Raw genomic sequence first — 23,549 nt, 5'->3', positions numbered from 1 at the left:
ACATCATAGGGAAAGCGTAGTTTGAGTGTAGGGAGAGTGAAAGTAGAGTAGGGAGAGTGGTAGGAGCTTATAGTGAGCGTTTTTCATAATAGCTTGGTGAAATTTAATAAGAGGGAGAGTGTCAGGAAATAGGTAGAAGTTCTGATTACTTCAATTACACATACAGAGTTCTCAGCTGCAGTTTCCTCTGCCTGTGTGCGATCTCACCTTTCCCCCTCCCCTCCCCTCCCCTCTGCTATATGGCTGTAATGTGAGATCAGCTTGCCAGCCACACTCACTGAAGTCGCTGAGGAATTTTTACGGCTTTGCACTGCGAGAGCCAGTCTTCTCCCTAAACCCCCCATCCCCCCTCCTGCCGGATACTAGCCATAACTGGTGCAGCAACTGTCAATCGCATGGGACTCTTTTGTTCTTGAAAAGTGATGTATAATGGCACCAATCAGGAATAGAGATATAAGGGTTACATATTCCGAATGTCCACCGAGAGATCTATAACTCACTGAAATCGCTAGGAGCTAAACCCAATGAAATGCAAGGAATGGGTTTCTCCGTAAGTGGGTCATATACCTATGCTGTGTTTAGACTTAAACTAACCCCCTGACATGGTGAGCATCATGATCCTTGTGTCGTTCTTCTACGAGGTTCATACAGCGAGTTATGCATAGAAATGGTTTGTCATAACTCTAAGAATGGGGAGTATTCAGCCTCTGAGTGAGGTTACCACAGGGGGAGTGCCTTGGTTTTGGGCAAGGAGATAAGTGAGGGAGACATCACTCTTCACTAGTCTTTTGTCCAGGGTCTAGCTGCGAGACAGATCTGTGATGCATCTAGATGTGTGCCCATCCCACACAGCACATGGTCTGCCATGAGATGAAATGACATAACGAACTGTATGTGTTTCTCAACTTAAATCCCATTTTATTTGTAATTGTACTGTACATACGATACTTATCTACTTTTATAATATCTTTTTATACTTCTGTAAACACTGCCTACCTTTTTGGAGTAAAATATATAAAATTACTAGCTTTGTTTCTCCTTTCTCTATAACGTACTGTTACATCCTCTGAAGTGAATTACGCTACTAATCTGGGTTGGCTCCAGACCCGTTAATAATTTAGAAATCGGAGCTGGTGTCAGCGGATGTGTCCTGTGCGTTTGGGAGGCTTTGTAGCAACGGATGGTGTTGATAATTATTGTTCCCACCTGAGTGGGGGTAGTTATATCGCCCTCGCTGCAGTGTGCCCATTAGCCAGTACAAAGTACGGCAGCCTTTCTGGCGACTAATTATCGTAGGTGTAGTACACTGTCTGACCTGAGGGTAAGGGGGCACCAGAGAGCTGTGAGTTCCAAACCGGAACTGGGAAGTGGGATACAGATAAATCCCCTTCAGCAAGAACCAGTGCAACCAAACAACCCCGGTTCATGACAAATTGGTGGAAGCGTTGGGGATGATAAAGATATCGTCTCCGCGAACCGTGACAGAGAGTATAATGCAAATGCATGTAGAAAAGCCGCGGAGACACCATCACGTGTTTCTCAAAGCAAGCAATGAATAGCCAGGTCTTTCACCGGGAAGGAACAACCACGGGAAGGGCGGGCAGCATCCAATAAAGGAAAACCACCTATGCCAAAACATGGTATCCATCCACAGAAAGCTGTTTCGGGGTATTTGCCCATCAGTGTGGAGTAGGAAACTGGCTATTAGGAGCAGTGCCTGTGGATGGATACCATGTTTTGGCATAGGTGGTTTTCCTTTATTGGATGCTGCCCTTCCCGTAGTTGTTCCTTCCTGGTGAAAGACCTGGCTATTCATTACTTGCGTTGAGAAACACTTGATGGTGTCTCCGTGGCTTTTCTACATGCATTTGCATATTTCCCTTTAGGGATGGGGGCAGTGTTCTGGATCACTGCATTGAGAAACACATGATGGTGTCTCCGCCGTGTTGGATGTTTTGATCTCCCCGAGGTCATTCATCCTTAGGTTTATAGAGAGTAACATGCAGACACCTGGGTGTTCTCATCATTGCAAGTATATGCTGCAGATCTCTGCTCTTTTCCATTGTGTTGCATAGTAATAATATTAGGCACAGACTGTGGGATTAGGGTGAAATAGGGAGGGTTCCATCCACTACCAAAATATAAAAATCAGTTTTTTGTAGAGGCAAATAATATTAGGTAGTACAAGCATATGCAAAACCACTTTTTTGGGAGCTACATAATATTCCTGTGTAGCAGCCTATACATTCTTTTTTTTACCAAAAAATAATATTCCTCAGTGCCAGCATATAGTAACATCCATTTTAAACCACACAAGCAAGTTACTGAACGGAGCGGCACCAGGTAATTAGCACTCTTCACAGGCTGAGGTACTTTCAAGTCGATTTTTCCTCCGAGATTTAACAGCATGACAACTCGTGCATCTACGGGTGGTGCTCTACATATTGCAGCACAAACAAATAACACTCTGTATGAAGTGGAAAGGATGTGGCACTCACCCCAAGATTGCTGAAAAAAGGATGTCCTTTATTTCGCTCTATGTGGCATTAGACATCGGTGGAGAGGCGGCAGACAAGAGTGAGGAGTGCGGGGACAAGAAGTCCGACTTCTTGTCCCCGCACTCCTCACTCTTGCCTGCCGCCTCTCCACCGATGTCTGATACCGCATAGAGCGAAATAAAGGACATTCTTTTTTCAGCAATCTTGGGGTGAGTGCCACATCCTTTCCACTTCATACAGAGTGTTACATCCATTTTAAAAGCTAGTTGCGAAATAATATTCATTGTCTATTGCTTAAATACCTAAAATTTGTCTAGCAGTTGTGCGACTGGCGCAAAACCTCTTGAGCTATGGAAAGGTCAATATTTACCATTTATTTCTCTGATTCTGCTGTGTTTCTGATAAAGGCGATGTAAAAAATCCCCCCAAAATTATATTTGTTAAAAAATAGCGTATCTTTATCTAGCAATTGTGTGACTGGCGCAATCTGGCTAGAGATAATCAAATGTGACAATTTAGCAGCGGCAATAAATTTCATAGCTCCGCTGTTGGAGTGTGTCAGCAAGGCAATCTAAAAAAATTCATCATTTTCTATTGGATTAATAAATAGTGTGTCTTTATCTAGCAGTTGTGCAACTGGCTCAAAGCCTGAAGAGATACATAAACATGACTATTTACTTGTAATTTACACCACTCTGCTGTTGCCGTGTATAATAAAGCTGAGATCTAAAAAAATAGCCACACATTGCTAGATACAGTGAATTTGTATATAAGACCTTTGTGAGGGTACTTGTGAAAAATAAAGTCAGTATTTTTTGTTTCATAAGCATAATGTATTCAAGATGAGAAAGGGTGATGTTAAGGGACGTGGATATGGTGGTGCCCGCCAAGGCCATGTGACAGATCTGAAGGTGACTGTATCTCATTCTATCTTCCTGTCAAAATTTATCAGTGCGCTATACCACTAATGAACCCAGACAAGTGAGAGGATGTTATGGCTTGGATGGCAGACAAAGGCTATAGTGTGTTGACAAGCAGCACCACGAAGTCTTCCATACGGTCCAGTCTCAGTAGCCAAGAGGCTGGGCCTCTGAATCTTCAACCTGGTCCTCGTTCCTCCCACCATCAAGAGTCCCAGGAGACATATATCCCCAATGCTAGCCACTCTGAGAAACCATTTACATTCCCTTGTAATTTGTCAGGCCTCTCAACATGCACCACTAAAGAGGGTCATGAGGAGGTGGAATGCAGTGATGCCCAAACAGGCACAATACATTTCCCTGATGGCACACTGGGTTAACCTGGTGGTGTCTGGGACAGAGTCAGATGCTGCAACATCATACATCTTCCCCACACAAAGAATAGCGGGTCCAACCTTATCAGGGTTTCAGTCTCTTCGTATTCCAGTTCCTGTCTCTCCTCCTCCTCCTCATCTTCAGCAGAACCAGCCTCCCCATCACTCCCCAGCTGGGAAGTCTTCAGCATTGCCTTGGCGAAGCAGCAGCATGCTCTGCTGAAGCTTATCTGTTCAGGTAATAATGCTCAAAATATAGCCGAGCTGTTGAAAGGAATAAAAGACCAGACCGATCAACGGCTCTCCCTGCTGAACCTCCAACCAGGTCCGGTTGTGTGCGATAATGGGCATAACTTGGTGGCGGCTTTAAAGCTCGGCAAGCTGGCACTCGTTCCATGCATGGCCCATGTGCTGAACTTGGTTGTACAGCATTTTTTAAAAACATACCCTGACTTTCCGTACCTACTTGCCAAGGTACACCATGTGAGCGCACATTTCCGAAAGTCATCTCAGGCTTTAGCTAGTCTAGCTTTGCTGCAGTAGTGCTTTAATTGGCCTTGTCAGTGACTGATCTGTGACCTTAGTCCATGAGCCGGGCCAGATATCGGTACCACCCGGAGTGACTAATTTTCTTTGGTATTTTTAGGTAGATGCATGTCTGTAGTTTATTTTTTGATATGATAGCCCTTACATATACGTAGCTTATTAACCCCTTCAGCCCTAGGCCTATTTGTACCCAAGTGCCTAAGCCAATCTGACCTGTGCCACTTCATGGGCTAATAACTTTGGAACGCTTTCACCTATCCAAGCCATTCTGAGATTGTTTTCTCGTGACATATTGTACTTCACGTCAGTGCTAAATGGGAGTCAATATATTTTACCTTTCTATATAAAAAAATGCTAAATATTCGGAAATTTTGGAAAAATCGGCAATTTTTTAACTTTGAAATTCTCTGCTTTTTACAAAAATACTGATACCCCCCATAATAGTTATTAATTTACACTCCCCACATGTTTACTTCATATTGGCATCATTTTGAAAATGAAACCTTATTGTTTTACGACGTAATAGGGCTTATAGTTTTATGCGCAATTTTTCACATTTACAGCAAAACCCACTTTTCAAAGGACCAAGTCACTTCTGAAGTCACTTTAAGGGGCTTACATAACAGAAACCACCCATAAATTACCCCATTTTGCAAACTACACCCCTCAAGCTGTTCAAAACTCATTTTTAAAAACTGTTAACCCTTTAGGTGTTCCACAGGAATTTTAGCAGAATGAAGGCGAAATTTCAAAATTTCATTTTTTTTCCAGATATTACATTGTAATCCAATTTTACCTGCAACCTAGCAAGGGTTAACGGCAAACCCAAACTTGGTTACCCTAATTCTGCAGTTTATAGAAACACCCCACATGTACTCGTAAACTAAAGTATGGGCACACAGCACAGCTCAACACGGAAGGAGCGCTATGTGGTTTTTGGGTGGCGGATTCACTGGAAGAAATCTAGGGGGCCATGTCACATTTGAAGGCTGCCTGAGGTACACCCACAGTGGAAACCCCAAAAAGTGACCCTATTTTGGAAACTACACCCCCAAGGAATCTTTTAGGGGGTATAGTGACCACTTTGACCCAACCAGTGTTTCACAGTAGTTGGAAACACTTGGTTGAGAAAATGGAAAAAGTGCATTTTTTACATGAAGGTGTCATTTTAGGCTCATTTTTTTATTTTTAAGAGGTGTACCAGCAAAAAATGCACCCCACTATTTGTTCACCAATCTCTCCCGAACACAACAACACCCGATATGTTGTCGTACACTGCAGTATTGGGGAACGGCAGGCCTCGGAAGGGAAGGAGCGCCAAATGACTTTTGGAGTGCAAATTTTACTGGAAGAAATCTAGGGGGCTATGTCACATTTGAAGACACCCTGAGGTGCCCCAACACACGCACACACACTGACACATACACGTTCTGTGCTGAACAGGACTCTCCGGTCTTCTCTGCAGAGCTCCTATCTCCCTCTGCTTGCATGGAAAAACTTCCTTCCATGGCTAGAAGAAAACCATGCAAGGGACCTTCACCATCTGGATGAAACACTGAAGAACATCACAAACTTTCGCATCAGTGTGTCGCAGGGATCCTTCGAAAAGCTCTTGGATAATGAATCTTGCACACTTACCCTGAAGCTCTTTCAAGTTTATCTTGAGACCCTCAGAAATGAACAACTCTCAGCATTCTGGATGTCATACTTGGACATGGTCGAGACCATGCTGGCCCTGGTTCGAGCTTCAAGAGAAGGCAACTGGATGCTTCACCTAGGAGCAATCCGACAGATGATACCATGGTGTTTTGCCTATGACAAGGTCAACTATGCCCGATACCTAACCTATTACTATGCCACAATGTCTCGGCTGCCCATAGAACACCCAGAGGTCCATGAATACTTCATGCAAGGTGGCTTTTCGGTCCAGATCGGTAGCAAGAATCCTTTTGGACGAATTCCTGTGGACCAGACCATTGAAGAGACAATCAACAAAGACACCCAGACACCAGGGGGCACAAAAGGCTTCAGCCTCAAAGTTGGAGCTGTTTCCAGGTTCTACCTGACATCAGAGTACCGCAGTATGTACTTGAGGCAGCTGAGGGCCCTGGTAGGCCAACAATATACTGACTTCAGCCATTCAGACCTACAGGTGTCTAGGATTAGAAGAGATGAAGCCGATGTCCAATCTTTCGTTCAACTGCTGGAGACAGGTTGGGTGAACCCCTTCAACAAAGAGCATAATGGTGAACTTATCAGTTTGTCAACAGCGACTGTAGCACCACCAGATGTAGCCAAAGACCTTCAAGGGGCATACAGTATAGGAGAGGATGCATATCAAACATTCAAGGATGAGCGTTTGGGTACCGATAAGCCAACTACATTGTTTCATGACAAGATGACGAAGAACAAACTTAAAACGTTCTCTAACATCCAAATGAAGACACGCAGACAAGGTCTTGGCAAGGAGGTAATTTTGAAGGCTGACAGAAACCTATTTGGCCAGATGATACTTGTAGCTGAGAACAGAAAGCTACAAATGAGTGATGTCTTGACTCATCCCCTGGGTCCATTGCCATGGGCACTTGCCAATGGTGATGGGTCTATCCGCAAGACCAACAAGGCTGCCCTCGCAAGGGAGTTGGAGAGGAATGCTCGTCCTGCAGAAGTGATCCCCGAGCCCTCTGCAACCATCATTGATGGGATGAGCCTGGTTCAGAAACTGAAGGGAAACAATGCAACATTTGGCCAGCTAGCAGGCACAGCAATGAGTCGCGCTATCCATGAGGGTGCTAAGAGCAAGCGCATTGATATTGTCTTTGACGTCTACAAGGAGACATCCATCAAAGATACAGAAAGAGTCAACAGATATGAAGGCACAGGGATCCATTTCAAGAACATTCAACATGGGCACAACATCCAGCAGTGGAAAAAGCTTCTAAGTAGTTCCTCCAACAAGGCAAGTCTCATAAAGTTTCTGGTAGAAGAATGGAAGGCGAAACACCACAGGGAGAAGCTTGAGGAGAAGGAGCTGTATGTCACATGTGAGCAGCTCTGCTTTAAGATCACCAAAGAACAGTGGGAAGAGGCTGCTGACCTTAAGTCAAATCAAGAAGAAGCAGACACACGCCTCCTTCTCCATGCTCTTCATGCAGCAGAATCTGGTTACAAGTCGGTCATCATCACTTCGGAGGATACTGATGTCATGGTCCTGTGTCTGGGCATGTGCCACAAAATCCCATCCCACCTGTTCCAGAAATGCGGTACACAGAACCGGACAAGATTCCTGGATATCACCACTCTGAGCCGAACATTGGGAGGCAGCGTATGTGATTCATTGATTGGTATGCATGCATTTACAGGCTGTGACACCGTCAGTGCATTCGCTGGCCGTGGGAAGATGACGACACTCAAGCAGTTGAAGATGAACAAGACATACCAGGATGCCTTTCAGGAAGTTGGTCGTTCATGGGAAGTGTCTACCGAACTTTTTGAGAAGTTACAGGAAATCACCTGCCACATGTACCTGCCAACTACCCAAACAACTGAGGTAAACAGGCTCCGTTATCAGCTGTTCTGTGCCAGACGTGGAGTGGTAGAGTCAAGTCAACTCCCTCCTTGCCAGGACTGCCTTTTCATGCATGCACTGCGTGCAAACTACCAGGCTGCGATCTGGAGGAGAAGTCTGCAGAGCCAGCCATGGGTTGCAAACCCAACAGACTGCGGTTGGATGATAGATAACGACGGAAAGCTTGTTGTCAAGTGGATGCAAGGGGCACCAGCACCAGAAGCTATTATACAGCTACTGTCCTGCAAGTGTGTGCGGTCATGTGAACTTCCTCAGTGTACTTGCCTCAGCAATGGCCTGAAGTGCACAGACATGTGCAGATTACAGACATGCCAGAACAAGGGTACTGAAGACGAGCCAGTAGAACAACAGTCAGATTCAGAGTCCGATGTTGAAGATATTATGGAGTAACATATATATATATATATATATATATATATATATATATATATATATATATATATATATATATATATATATATATATATATATATATATACATGCACATGACATGTTCAGTGTGTATTTACATAACTTGGATTAAATTTTGTTACAAATACTACATCTAGTCACTCCGGGTGGTACCGATATCGTCATATTTGGTTCTTGGCTCATGCTAAAATTCCTGTGGAACACCTAAAGGGTTAACAGTTTTTAAAAATGAGTTTTGAACAGCTTGAGGGGTGTAGTTTGCAAAATGGGGTAATTTATGGGTGGTTTCTGTTATGTAAGCCCCTTAAAGTGACTTCAGAAGTGACTTGGTCCTTTGAAAAGTGGGTTTTGCTGTAAATGTGAAAAATTGCGCATAAAACTATAAGCCCTATTACGTCGTAAAACAATAAGGTTTCATTTTCAAAATGATGCCAATATGAAGTAAACATGTGGGGAGTGTAAATTAATAACTATTATGGGGGGTATCAGTATTTTTGTAAAAAGCAGAGAATTTCAAAGTTAAAAAATTGCCGATTTTTCCAAAATTTCCGAATATTTAGCATTTTTTTATATAGAAAGGTAAAATATATTGACTCCCATTTAGCACTGACGTGAAGTACAATATGTCACGAGAAAACAATCTCAGAATGGCTTGGATAGGTGAAAGCGTTCCAAAGTTATTAGCCCATGAAGTGGCACAGGTCAGATTGGCTTAGGCACTTGGGTACAAATAGGCCTAGGGCTGAAGGGGTTAATAAGCTACGTATATGTAAGGGCTATCATATCAAAAAATAAACTACAGACATGCATCTACCTAAAAATACCAAAGAGAATTAGTCACTCCGCTTGGTACCGATATCGTCAAATTTGGTTCTTGGCTCATGGACTACCTGCCCACATGCTGGAATTCGAACTTGCATATGTTGGCAAGGCTTAGTGTGCAGTAAAGGGTAACTTCTCAATGCCTATCAGAGTAACATTCAGCCCCCACATATAACAACTGCCGAATGGGTGTGGATCGCTGACATATGTGAGGTTCTTCGAAGCTTTGAGTACTGCACCAAGATGGTGAGTGCTGATGAGGCTATTATCAGTGTAACCTTCCCCCTGCTCTGTCTATTAGAACATTCGCTGCAGAATCTCAAAGAGAAAGCTTTAAATGCTGAGCAGGTGGATATGGAGCAAGATTTTACAGTGGCTGATACCACACAGCCCAGCCACACACAATATTCTCAGGCCACATTGGGTGATGATGAGGAACAGGAGGAGGAGGTGGAACAGGAGTTTTTGGTCTGTGCTACAGAGGGGACTCCCAATCCCAGCTTTATGCCTGTCCAGCATGGATGGCCTGAAGAGGAGGAGGCTATGCGTCATGAGGACGAGATGATTGTTAGTGTTGTACCTGGTGAGGACACTAAATGTTTGACTCTTTGTACTCTGCCACACATGGCAGAGTTCATGTTCAGATGCCTTTCCCAAGACCCTAGCATGAAAGACATTTTGTCCAACATGAAATACTGTCTGTGCACCTTTCTTGACCTATGGTACAAAGAGAAATTTGCTTCTCTCATGTCGGAGGCAGAAGTGCCCTTTTCAGTGCATGCATGCCAGGGGGCTGTTGTGGAAAACTTTCTAAAAAGATTACCCTCAGACAATGCTACTGGCAGAGGTATAAGCTATTTTCACCCACGAGGATTATAGGGATGGGCCATCCATACCAGGTGCAACTCAGGGGGGGGGAAATGTCACCAACTGGGCCATTTTCATGAGACCGTCACATCAGCAAGGGCTATCTGTGGGTGTAACTATGACGAGGAGGGAGAAGTTGACCAAGATGGTAAAGGACTACTTAAGTAACCATATCAGCATCCTTCCTGATTCTTCAGTGCCCTTTAACTATTGGTTCACCAAGCTGCACACTTGGCCTGACCTCTCCTTGTACACCTTGGAGGTGCTGCCATGCCTTTCCGCAGGTGTGTTGTGTAAGTGAGTTTTTAGTTTGGCCAGATTTCCTCCGACTTTGAAGCCCTAAAGATGACAGCAACGTAATGTAAATGCAGCTCAAAAGGGTTTTTTTGGAAGTTGTTTTAATGTCCATCCCTTACCATCCAGATCCATTTTGTTCAGGAAATCACCACCTCCCACTCCTCCTGCTTCTGCAACAAGTACTTAGTGTTCATCTATGTATACCCCACGTGAGGAATGGTTTGTACTTTTTGAAACCTTTGCACATTGTGCAATGGTGAAACTTGTATTCCCTACCTCTACCTCTTGTAATAACTGCAGAGTGTATTGTAATGTCCTCATCATGGCCTCTTACAGCTGTTCTGATAGAGACAACTTGGGCAATTTTTTTAAAGTTTGCACATTGTGCAATTGTGAAACTTGTACTCCCTATCTCTACCTCTTGTAATAACTGCAATGTGAATTGTGATGTCCCCATCACAGCCACGTTCAGCTGCTCTGATAGAGACAACTTGGGTAATTTTTTAAAGTTTGCACATTGTGCAATGGTGAAACTTGTACTCCCTATATCTACCTCTTCTAATAACTGCTAAATGTATTGTGATGTCCCCATTATAGATTCTTTCAGAATGTATGATACAGACCCCTTGGGTTAATTTTTGGAAACCATTGTACATTGTGCAAAAGTTAAATTTGTACTCTCAATCTCTATATGTTCTATTATTATTATTATTTTTGCCCTTTTCACAGTCTCTTTCAGTGTGTATCTGGGAGCCTGATTTTGATTTTTGGGTCTGCACTTGGACATTTTGGAACATGAATGCATCAATATGATGCAGACAATTCCTCAGGTTTCAGCCTTACGCATAATAATAATATGAGTAATGAAACATGTTCTATATATGCTGCTAATTAGAAAATGTTACCCACACATCACTTTATAAAGGGAAATTCGACATAATACCTCTGTTAGCATACGCCATATACTGCTCATATACACAGCACCCTAGTAGATGGGAGGAACGGCTGGGTACAAAATCTGTGTCTGATGATGTAACCACTGGCCCTTCCCCTGTGTTATGCGCTTCCCAATCTGCTGTCTAGGAAGGAGGTGCTGATGCTTCCTGTCCACAAACTGCAGTTGGACAGACACAATAGTCAACAACCACATCCAGTTCGTTGTCCCAGCTCAGTGTTCAGTTGTCCCTTGTCAGCTTATATGTCTGTTCTTGAATTGTTAGTTAGATAGGGCATACATATTCGTTAGCAATTTACATTGTCCGGTGCAGGACAAAGATCATTGCTGATTTTTCCAGGATCCTAAATGAGACTTCTGTCTCTTCCATACATCTGGGTCCTTACAAAAAAAATGGTGGTGGGGTACTGGCAAGTTTCTGTACATTTTAAGCACGTCTAAGAGACTCGGTTAATACGCCCCACAGACATATTCAGGTCGCAGCCTTACACATATTGCAACATGATCATTGCCAGACTAAGGCCTTTACCTGAGCTCTGTAGCAGTGCCTGTCACCTGAGTAATACACTCCACAGACCTCGACACTCTCTGGGACATATCCTCTAAATACTCTACTGTTGCTCAAAACCATGAAAAATATACATTCTGCCTGGTTGGGTAGTTTCCAGAAGTGCGTAGACTTGTGGAGATTGGACAGTGGCACGCCTGTCTCTTTCCCTTGAGGAGGCTGCTTCCAAGTAAAATGAGGCTTGGACATGTTCCTGGCATGGGTTTCAGGCCTGACAGACTGAGCACAATATAGGCCCTCAGGTGCATACACTGTATTAAGAATTTAATTCTAATGCTTCTAGTGTCTGCTAGAATCAAATTTACTAACATTGATCAATCAGCTTCCCCAAATCCTGTATATATTCACCTTACAGCAGCTTCACCTGCTAAGACAGTTGTTATATGACACATTGGTATCCGGTGGTAAAAATTATGGACCTTACAAAATGCAAGTTTCACAGCACCTGATGGCCCTCTGCAATTGCTTGCACCAGAAATTTTTAGGGGCTTCATCGCAAAAGGAGTGAATACATATGCACTTGCCAATTTTTACTTACGTGATCCCATAAATTTAATTTATGCCTATATTGTAATCACTTCACTTCACCAACTTAGACTATTTAGTACTGATGCATCACAAACAAATCTGAATACAAAAATATTTAAGCACAGGTTGTAATGTATTAAAATAGGTAAAAAGCCAAGGGGGTGAATACTTTTTCAAGCCACTGTAACTGGTTATAACCACTTTACTACAAATATTCATTTTCATTTTGTGTGTTGCTAAACAAATTCAATTAGTTAACTACCATATTGTGTTTTCACAGTGCGAAAAGTACAAAACAAGTATGGTATTAAATCGAACACAAATAATACATTGTCAAGAATGGTTATTAAGCAAAGCAATTAAAACAGTTAAAAAGGTATGCTCACATCTACCCTTACCAATAGTTGTATTACTAACCAATATTCATCTAACAGACTTACAATAGACAAAGCTACAGTCCATTATTGGTGAGCAAACCTGTTCGGAAAACGTTCACCAACCTCAAATTCGGTATGAACATTGCATTTCAGATTTCCAAGTACTTTTCCTCAATAATGGCAAAATTCGTCCAAAGCTCAGTAAATCATAGAGCATCCACTAATGCTTTTGTTAGGACTTTGGCTAGGATAGTGGTGCTGTACGGTGAGCCAGAGGGACGTGTTTCATGAGGGGAAGGGGTGTGGAGTTGTCAGAGTAGCAGAGAACTACTTAATGTCTGGAGATTCCATCAGCCAGTAAGCGTGCAGAAACCATCCTCAATGTCCAGACACAAGGGCTCCTGTCATTGACTGCCGGAGTCACATGTCCCTCTCCATATAAAATGAGGACATGTTGTTTTGGCATTATTTTATCAGTGTAACAGCGAAGAGAGGCTGCTACTGATGCTGCAAGTAGTCAGATAGTTAGGTAGGAGGTTTATTGTCAGCTAGTTCAGCTGGATTAGATCCTATGTCAAATCGACTTTCCAGCATCTAAATTGTTTGTGCTAATAGTGTGGTCAGGCCAGGAGTCCACATTTCAGAATTTAAATCATTTCTGCTAATAGTATGGTCCAGCTAGGAGTTCACATTTCAGAATATAAATCCTTTCTGTTAGTAGTATGTTCCAGACAACAGGCCACATTTCAGAATCTAAATCCTTTCTGCTACTGATGTGGTTCAGACACCAGGCCACATTTCTGAATCTAAATCCTTTATGTTAGTATTGTGGTCCAGACATCAGATCACATTTCTGAATCTAAATCCTTTCTGCTAACAGTGTGGTCCAGCCAGGAGTCCACATTTTAAAATCTAAATAGTTTGTACTAATTGTGTTGTCCATCCAGGAGTTCACATTTCAGCATCTAAATCTTCTGTGCTAATTGTGTGGTCCATACACCAGTACACATTTCAGCATCAAACTTTGGTGCTAATTCTGTGGTCCAGCCACACTATCTCAGCAAATAAATACAGACTGTTAATTTACTGACAGTTGTGGGCTTAGGGTTGTGAAACAGCTGGTTAAAAGAAGGGAAGGGTACATACAACATGAGTGGGAAAAAGCAAGGTCGTGGTGGAAGAGAGAATAGGATTGTTGTTCGAGGTGTACATGGGGTATGTGGTAATGTTATTGAAAGCTTTACTGAACAAACACCATCTTATCCTATCCAAAGACAACTGACAAGTTCTGTTACTGTACAGGCTACTCAACTTCCTTTCTTTGGCAGCCACACAGTGGTATGCCTTGTAGATGAGGGCTAGAAAGAACATGCATCATGTGGCCTCTTCTTCTCTTCCTCCACCTTAACATCACAATACAGTCCTCAGAGGTGGCACCCCAATAACCCTTGTTTTCCCCTGCATCACAACTCTCCAAGAGCCCACCTAAACCAGAGTACATAGAGTATAATTGCACAGCATGGATACATGGGACAAGGCTTGGAAAAGCATTTCTAGCTTCAACATTGATCAAAAATAGGTGGATGAGTGACAAGTGTAGGCCTGGTGCTCTGAGAGCCAAATTCAGGTAACACTAATGAAGGAGGCCCAATTTGGAATCCAAAAATAACTAAGAACATCATTCCCACTGCCTCTCCATTTGTAAGAAAATGCCTAATTTGATTTCCTTGGCTTATCTTTAGGAGGCATCACACCTCCCACCTCATGAACAAATGTCCTACTGTAGTATCCCTTAAATGTTGTGCTTTTTTCTTATTAATCTATTTGTAACCCTGCCTGAAGAAGGAGCCTTTGTGCTCTGAAAGCTTGCAAACGTATTATTTTCTGGTTAGCCAATAAAGGTATCACTCCAGAATACTTTTGTCATCATTGGGCAGAAAAGTATTCACATCGATTTTTCAGGCTAAGGGTATGTGCACACGTCCGGATTTCTTGCAGAAATTTCCTGAAGAAAACCGGAAATTTTCTACAAGAAATCCGCATTTTTTTTTTCGGTTTTTTTCCGTTTTTTTCGCGTTTTTTTAGCATTTTGCAAGCATAATTAGCTTGCAGAATGCTAAAGTTTTCCAAGCGATCTGTAGCATCGCTTGGAAAACTGACTGACAGGTTGGTCACACTTGTCAAACATACTGTTTGACAAGTGTGACCAACTTTTTACTATAGATGCAGCCTATGCAGCATCTATAGTAAAAGATAGAATGTTTAAAAATAATAAAAAAAATAAAAAAATGGTTATACTCACCCTCTGCAGCCTCCGTTCCTATAGATGCCGGTGTGGTTCAGGGCCTTCGGTGACGTCACGGCTTGTGATTGGTCGCGAGCGGTCACATGAGCGGTCACGCGACCAATCACAAGACAGTGACGTCACCGCAGGTCCTGAACCACACCATCTATAGGAACAGAAGCGGCAGCATTCAGCGGTGAGAGGCGGGAACACTCCGGGGACATCGAAGGTGAGTATATGACTATTTTTTATTTTAATTCTTTTTTTTCGACCAATTATATGGTGCCCAGTGCGTGGAGGAGAGTCTCCTCTCCTCCACCCTGGGTACCAACCGCACATAATCTGCTTACTTCCCACATGGTGTGCACAGCCCCGTGAGGGAAGTAAGCAGATCAATGCACTCCTAGGTGTGTGGAATCCCCGCAATTCCGCATTTTTAATGAACATGTTGCTTTTTTTTCCGCGATGCGATTTTTTCGCGGAAAAAATCGCAACATTTGCACAAAAAATGCGGAATACACTGTAAATAATAGGAGGCATAGGTTAGCGGTTTTTTCGCGTTTTTATCACGTTTTTATAGCGAAAAAACGCAAAAAAACCGCGAAAAATCCTGAACGTGTGCCCATGGCCTAACACAGTAACACAATACAATTCGTTATTGTACATTGTAGGAAAAAGGAGAAATCGCTGGTAAACTTTTTATCCTTATAACTTCCTAACAAAAAAAATGTTATTTCAAAAATTGTACTGATGTAAAGTAGACATGTTATTTATTAACTATTTTGTGTGATACATCTCACTGATTTAAGGGCATAAGAATTCAAAATTTGAAAATTGCAACATTTTTTCAAATCTTCACCAAATTTCCATTTTTTTCACAAATAAATGCTAGTTATATCGAAGTAATTGTACCACTGTCATGAAGTACCATGTCAGGATAAAAGAGGTCCACTCTGCTTTGGCTGGAGTCTGAATGAAGGACGCTGGCTGGAATTCCTTGATTACATGGGCGCATATAAAAGATCACTGCTGCTCAACGTATTTCCAGTCTGACAACCCTTTATTCCCAGGATACCGAATATATCACACAGATACAGAGGGCAGGCCAATTGACAAGCGGCAGACCAGACATACATTACAATAGCCGCAGGTGGCCGGAGCCTGCCGATATTTACTGTGGGAATTACAAAGGTGGGGGAGGTCAGAAGGGGGATATCTTGTCCCCTCTGCCCAGGGGTGCAGCCTGTGGGCTGATGCATTAGGGACATACATCTCACATGGAACCTATTATACATACATATGACTGCACAACATATTCTGGGTACTGGTGGGTTCTGTAACACGGCTCCCCTTTTCAGCGACTTGATCGGCATACACAGTCTGATCCTTAATGGATCGGTTTGGGGATCACCGAAGTTTATGGGGTTGGTACAAGTCCCGTTTGTCGACTTAGTCCATCGGCGTTACCGTTTTGTTTGCCGGGTCTGTAGTGGATGGTGAAGTCTAGAGGTTGTAGGGCTAAACTCCACCGCAGTAATCTGGCGTTGTCTCCGAAGACCCGATTAAGCCAGACTAGGGGATTATGGTCTGTTAGGAGGGAAAACTGTCGTCCATACAAATATGGTTGCAACTTTTTGAGTGCCCATACTACCGCCAGGCACTCCTTCTCGATGGCCACATAGCTTACTTCACGGGGCAGTAGTTTCCGACTCAGGTAAGCTACCGGGTGTTCTTGGCCATAGGGCCCGACTTGGCTCAGTACTGCCCCCAATCCAAACATAGAAGCGTCTGTGTGAACAAGGAAACGTTTAGTTGGATCAGGTGCAGCCAATACAGGGGTATTGGTGAGGGCATCCTTTAGCTGGCAGAAGGCTTCCTCACACTCTGGGGTGCAGGTTACCTGGCGGGGTTGGTTCTTACGGGTCAGATCAGTGAGGGGCTTGGCTACGCTGCTGTAATTGGGAACGAATTTCCTGTAATACCCCGCTGTCCCTAGAAACGCCATGACCTGGGTTTTAGTGCGTGGAGTGGGCCATTTGGCTATGGCCTCAATCTTGGCTGGTTCTGGTCGCTGTTTCCCACTTCCCACCCAATGCCCTAAATACTGAACCTCCGCTTTGCCCACGTGACACTTGTTTGGGTTCAGGGTGATTACGGCCTTGTGGATCCTGTCCAATACTGTCTCTAGGTGATTTAGATGCTCTTCCCATGTCACGCTGTAGATGGCGATGTCATCCAGGTAGGCACAAGCATAGTTCTGGAGACCATCCAGAAGCCGGTCAGCCAGCCTCTGGAAGGTCGCCAGGGCAGTCTTCATCCCGAATGGCAAAACTCGAAACTGGAATAAGCCGAACGGGGTGACAAATGCCGACTTGGGAATAGCATCAGGACTAAGGGGAATCTGCCAGTAGCCTTTGCATAGATCGATGATGGTCAAATACTTTGCCCCCACCAGCCGGTCTAACAACTCATCCACACGCGGCATGGGATACGCAACCGTCACTGTTTTCTCATTGAGCTTGCGATAGTCTACACCAAACCGTGTAGTCCCATCCTTCTTGGGCACTAACACTACAGGGGATGCCCAGGGACTATCTGACTCTTCAATGACCCCTAAACGCAACATCTCTTGTATCTCTTGTCGCATCCCTTCTCGTACGGACTCAGGGACGCGGATGGGGGGTTGTCGCAGGGGGGTCTGATCCTGGGTCTCAACCTTGTGTTGTGCCAGGCTAGTGTACCCTGGTCTCCCCAAAAACATCATCTGTCGCTGCCTCAACAACTCCTTCACCTGCTGTCTCTCCCGGGGACCTAGGCCTTCACCCAAGTGTACCTGGTCCCATGTTTTAAACTGAGTCCTTTTCCCTAAGACATCAGGCAAGGGAAGTCCGTCTAAATCCTCTGCTTCAGGTGCACAGATGGCCACTACCTCTTCAGGGCGCTCCCGGTAGGGCTTCAGCATATTCACGTGGAACATGTGGATAACCCTGGGGTCATCACAGTCGGCGACATTATAGGTGGTGTTGGCTATTTTCCCCACTACCTGGTAGGGCCCCTGCCATGCAGCTTGGAACTTGTTCTGCCTAGTGGGCTCTAAAACCAGGACCTTCTGTCCTATTTCCAAGGTGCACTCTCTGGCCCTCCGATCGTACCATACACGCTGGTGCCGCTGGGCCACCTGCATGTTCCCACGTACAGCCTGGGTCAGCTCCTGTATGCGGTCCCGGAATTCCAGCACATAGGGTACAATAGGTACCCCTTCTATGATGCCCTCCCCTACAGTCTTCTAGCACTAAGTCTAGGGGTCCCCTTACCCATCTCCCGTATACCAGTTCAAACGGGGAGGACCCCGTGGATTCTTGGGGCACCTCCCGATAGGCAAACAGGAGGTGTGGCAAGAATTACTCCCAGTCCCTGTAGGTCCTGGTAAAAGTCCCAATGAGTTGTTTTAACGTCCTGTTAAAGCGTTCACACAACCCATTGGTTTGCGGGTGGTACCGGGCGCTTCTAATGGACTTGGTTGGTTGGTCACCTCTGCTGTAAACTGGGTACCCTGGTCCGAGATAATCTCCCGGGGAAATCCAACCCATGAGAAAAACCTGGAGCAGGGCAGCCGCCACAGTCTCTGCCAGTATGTTAGGTAACGCAACCGCCTCTGGATACCGTGTGGCATAATCTACCACTGTCAATATATACCTTTTCCCTGATGGACTGGGTTTGGCTAACGGCCCTATCAGATCGACCGCTACTCGGCTAAATGGTTCCTCCACAATGGGGAGGGGGTGTAATTTGGCCTTGTATCGATCTCCCCTCTTGCCAATGCGCTGGCAATTGTCACAGGTCTGGCAGTACTGACGAACATCATAGGTTACCCCCGGCCAAAAGAAGTTTTGTGTCAGACGATGCCTGGTGCGACGCCTCTGGTGTCAGCGCATACCGGGCCAGAATCACTTCTTTGATCCACTCATAGTCCATACAGTCCTCATCAGGTACCGTGTGATAGGCGTCCGCTGCTCGGCCTGTCAGCTTGCTGGCCAGAATCTGAACCCATTCCTCCGGCTTCACTCAATGAAGGGCACACTTCAAAATCACGCTCAAAGTCCTGCAGAAAGCCATCAATGCCTTGCTCTGCCTCCCCCAACTGTTGGAAGGCATGAAACTGGATCTTTTTGTGGCTTACTGTTGAAGGTACCTAGTCGGAGGCCAGAGCTCCCCCTGCTCGCTGACTCTGCTCTCTCCGCTCTGCCATCTCCATCTTGGCCAGCTCCACTTTGGTCCGCTCTGCCATCTCCATCTTGGCTAGCTCTATCCTGGTCCGTTTGGCCATCTTTTCCTTCAAATCAGTACGCACATCAGCCATCACCTCTCGTATGATCTCTACTGCCGGGTTTGGGCCATAGAACGCCAGTCTGTTCTTTACCTCCCTCTGGAATTCAGTCTCCTCCACGTTCACATTGGGGGGCACTGCACTGTCATGTTCCATGATGGCTGCTATCAAATCCGCTTTTGTTTTGTTGCTGGCGATTAACCCTCGGGCTTCCACCAGATCTTTTAATGTAGTCCTCTTTAACTTCTGGTAGTTGTTTTCCATTCATTCCTTTCCTCCTGTAGAAGGGGTATCACTTCCCACTGCTGCCACCAGTGTAACGGGGTCTACCGAGCTGGGGTACCTTTTCCAGTACCACCCCGTGTTTCAAGAGGTCCACTCTGCTTTGGCTGGAGTCTGAATGAAGGACGCTGGCTGGAATTCCTTGATTACATGGGCGCATATAAAAGATCACTCAACGTATTTCCAGTCTGACAACCCTTTATTCCCAGGACACCGAATATATCACACAGATACAGAGGGCAGGCCAATTGGCAAGCGGCAGGCCAGACATACATTACAATAGCTGCAGGTGGCCGGAGCCTGCCGATATTTAATGTGGGAATTACAAAGGTGGGGGAGGTCAGAAGGGGGATATCTTGTCCCCTCTGCCCAGGGGTGCAGCCTGTGGGCTGATGCATTAGGGACATACATCTCACATGGAACCTATTATACATACATATGACTGCACAACATATTCTGGGTACTGGGGGGTTCTGTAACAAGTGGGATCCATTGAAGCATTCCAGGGTTATTACCTCTTAAGGGACACTGGTCAGAATTGTAGAAATTAATTAACGAGCAAACCACCTTAGGGGGTAAAGGGGTTATATAAGTTATCCCAAATTTGGAAGCTATCCCTTGTCTCCTGGATAGGTGATAACTTTCCGTTTCTTATGGATCTGACCACTGGGACCCTCACGATCCTGAGAAACTAAGTTTTGCAGAGCACCATATAAAGAAGCTATGGTCAATGATACGCACTGCGGCACCATTCAAATGTGGCTCTTCAAATGACTCCTTTAAGACAGTGGTGAGGGACATGACAAAGTAAAAGCAAAATTCATTGATCGGGGCTGATGGGTGATATAGTATGTGGGCTGGTGGGGTTTTTGTGTTGCAGGGCTACTTTTTGTCCCAGTTCGGTCCTGACTGTTGCACTGACAAAATGACAGCAAAACAACATGTCTACTCTTTATATGTAGAGGGGCATGTAACTTTGGCAGCCAATGACACAAGCCCTTGTGTCTAGACATTCTAGGTGGTTTCTGCACCCTGATTGTGTATGGAGATTTCGGCAGCCAAAGTTAAGAAAAAAAAAACAGTTCTCCGATCCTCTAACCTCATCAAAAACGTCCCCCCTGCTCATAATACAGAACCACTATCCTAGCCAAAGTCATAACAAAAGCATTAGTGGAAAAGCTCCTGAATATGCAATGTCCGTGCCGAATTTGTGATTGGCGAACATTTTCTGAATACGTTCGTTCATCTCTAGTTAACAGCATTGCAGCCATTAAGTGAGCCAAACGATTCTGAATGGCTTGTGACATCAACTTGGAGACACCCTTGGAGCTTAATTATTGGCTGCAGTGCTATTGATATTATGTATATGCTGCAGACAATAATAGACACAGCAATAGCAGTAGAACCTCAGTGCTGGACTCAGAGAGGGTGAGAAAAATGCACTTAGCTTTTTTAGTGAAACCACAGCCAGGGGATGAAGGTTTTCTGAAACTGGAAACCCCTTTAAAGACCAGTTTGAGCATTAAGGCTTTGGGTAACTGATATTAAATTGATTTCTGAAAGTTTTCTTTCTCTTTTAGGGTGAAGCACATGCAAAACAGGTACTGGAGAAAACGATTTATGAATTCGATATTCTTCAAGAACTTGTGAATGAAGCACATCTAAGATAATCTCTAAATGTTGATGATAAATAGTCGATATTTTAAATTTAAGAAAATGAGCTTATATTTCTATAAGGGTTAAATAAATAACTACATTGATTAAGAAAGGTCATGATTTTTTTTATATGGGATGGACCACCATTCATTAGCACATGACCCTAACTACAGAACCTATATGATCCAAATAAAATAGAACACACAACGTATTATTTTGGTAATAAATGTCCACCGCCTTATTTAAAACTACATGGCTACAAAAATGACAGTAAGGGTACATTCACACAACTATATTTTCGTTTGGAGTGCTGTCCATGAAAAACAGTGATCTCACACGGACAGCAATGCAAGGTTAGTCAATTTAATTGTTCAAATTACAGTTTTTTAACATGAACTGAATGTCTGCGTGGAAAGTTGCAGCAAGCACTAGTCTCTCATTTCGGATGAAATTTGACTATTTACAGTAAGTTAAAGCGTGCACACAAAAAAATTATCCTACTTTTACAAATAACATTTTCGATGTTAAGAATTGCAATTTATTTAATCTTATAAATTTTATTAACCAATGATGTATAAAAACAAATGCGATATGTATAGCGTATGGATGGGATACGGATGACAATACAGATGTAAAAACATTTTTTATTATGGAGGAAAACTGGACATTTTTTATGTGCTTAAATCATGTGCACTTATTTTAACCCCTTAATGACTTGAAATTCACATTAAAACAGCGGCCGTTAAGGGGATTTAATCCTAATGACTGTTTTAAAGCCGTGGTCAGTAGTGTTGAGCGATACCGTCCAATACTTGAAAGTATCGGTATCGGAAAGTATCGGCCGATACCGGCAAAGTATCGGATCCAATCCGATACCGATACCCGATACCAATACAAGTCAATGGGACTCAAGTATCGGACGGTATTCCTGATGGTTCCCAGGGTCTGAAGGAGAGGAAACTCTCCTTCAGACCCTGGGATCCATATAAATGTGTAAAATAAAGAATTAAAATAAAAAATATTGCTATACTCACCTGTCCGACGCAGCCTGGACCTCAGCGAGGGAACCGGCAGCGTTGTTTGTTTAAAATTTGCGCTTTTACTTGGTTACGTGAAGTCCCGGCTTGTGATTGGTCAGGGCGGCCATGTTGCCGGGACGCGGACCAATCACAGCAAGCCGTGACGAAATTACGTCATGGCTTGCTGTGATTGGTCCGCGTCCCGGCAACATGGCCGCCATTAACCAATCACAAGCCGTGACGTCACGGGAGGCTGGACACGCGCGCTTTTTAAAATACGCGCATGTCCAGCCTCCCGTGACGTCACGGCTTGTGATTGGTTAATGGCGGCCATGTTGCCGGGACGCGGACCAATCACAGCAAGCCGTGACGTAATTTCGTCACGGCTTGCTGTGATTGGTCCGCGTCCCGGCAACATGGCGCCATGACCAATCATAAGCCGGGACGTCACTGGAGGCTGGACACGCGCGCTTTTTAAAATACGCGCATGTCCAGCCTCCCGTGACGTCACGGCTTGTGATTGGTTAATGGCGGCCATGTTGCCGGGACGCGGACCAATCACAGCAAGCCGTGACGTAATTTCGTCACGGCTTGCTGTGATTGGTCCGCGTCCCGGCAACATGGCCGCCCTGACCAATCACAAGCCGGGACTTCACGTAACCAAGTAAAAGCGCGAAATTTAAACAAACAACGCTGCCGGTTCCCTCGCTGAGGTCCAGGCTGCGTCGGACAGGTGAGTATAGCAATATTTTTTATTTTAATTCTCTCTTTTACACATTATTACATTAATGTTGTTGCGATACCCGATACCCGATACCACAAAAGTATCGGATCTCGGTATCGGAAATTCCGATACAGCAAATATCGGCCGATACCCGATACTTGCAGTATCGGAATGCTCAACACTAGTGGTCAGGCTTAAGTGAATAGCGCCCCTGCGGGCGAAAATCCCATGGGTAACAGCTGTATATGACAGCTGACACCATGCGTCATTGGCTCTGACCAGCTTTGGAACCAAGAGGGAATGATTAAACCTTTTCAATATCACTTTCAATCACGAAAGAGGCATCTAAGTGGTTAAAAGACCCCTTTTGATAGGATCAACCATTGTAAATGCCAGTGCCGATCGTTGCCATGGTACCCCAAGGTCATCTGATGACCCCAGGGTACAGTGGTCTCCAGGGCCAGACTGGCCATCTGGCAATTCTGGCAAATGCCAGAAGGGCCTT

General features: G+C 44.4%; 1 protein-coding gene across 3 annotated transcripts in view; it reads left to right on the top strand.

Moving 5' to 3' along the window:
• Positions 1-21,403, top strand: part of LOC143773704 (uncharacterized) — a 40,159-nt gene extending 18,756 nt beyond the window's left edge. For all 3 annotated transcript variants that reach the window (XM_077261076.1, XM_077261077.1, XM_077261074.1), the window contains 2 exons: positions 12,656-12,751; positions 21,226-21,403. In XM_077261076.1, the coding sequence (XP_077117191.1) occupies positions 12,656-12,751; positions 21,226-21,315 (186 nt within the window). In that variant the 3' untranslated portion in view covers positions 21,316-21,403. The remainder of the gene's footprint in view (positions 1-12,655; positions 12,752-21,225) is intronic.
• The last annotated feature ends 2,146 nt before the right edge of the window (positions 21,404-23,549 follow it).

This window comes from Ranitomeya variabilis, chromosome 5 (assembly GCF_051348905.1).
Source record: "Ranitomeya variabilis isolate aRanVar5 chromosome 5, aRanVar5.hap1, whole genome shotgun sequence".
NCBI lineage: Eukaryota > Metazoa > Chordata > Amphibia > Anura > Dendrobatidae > Ranitomeya > Ranitomeya variabilis.
Note: the sequence above shows the minus strand (reverse complement) of the source record. Positions and strands in the feature narration are given on the sequence as shown.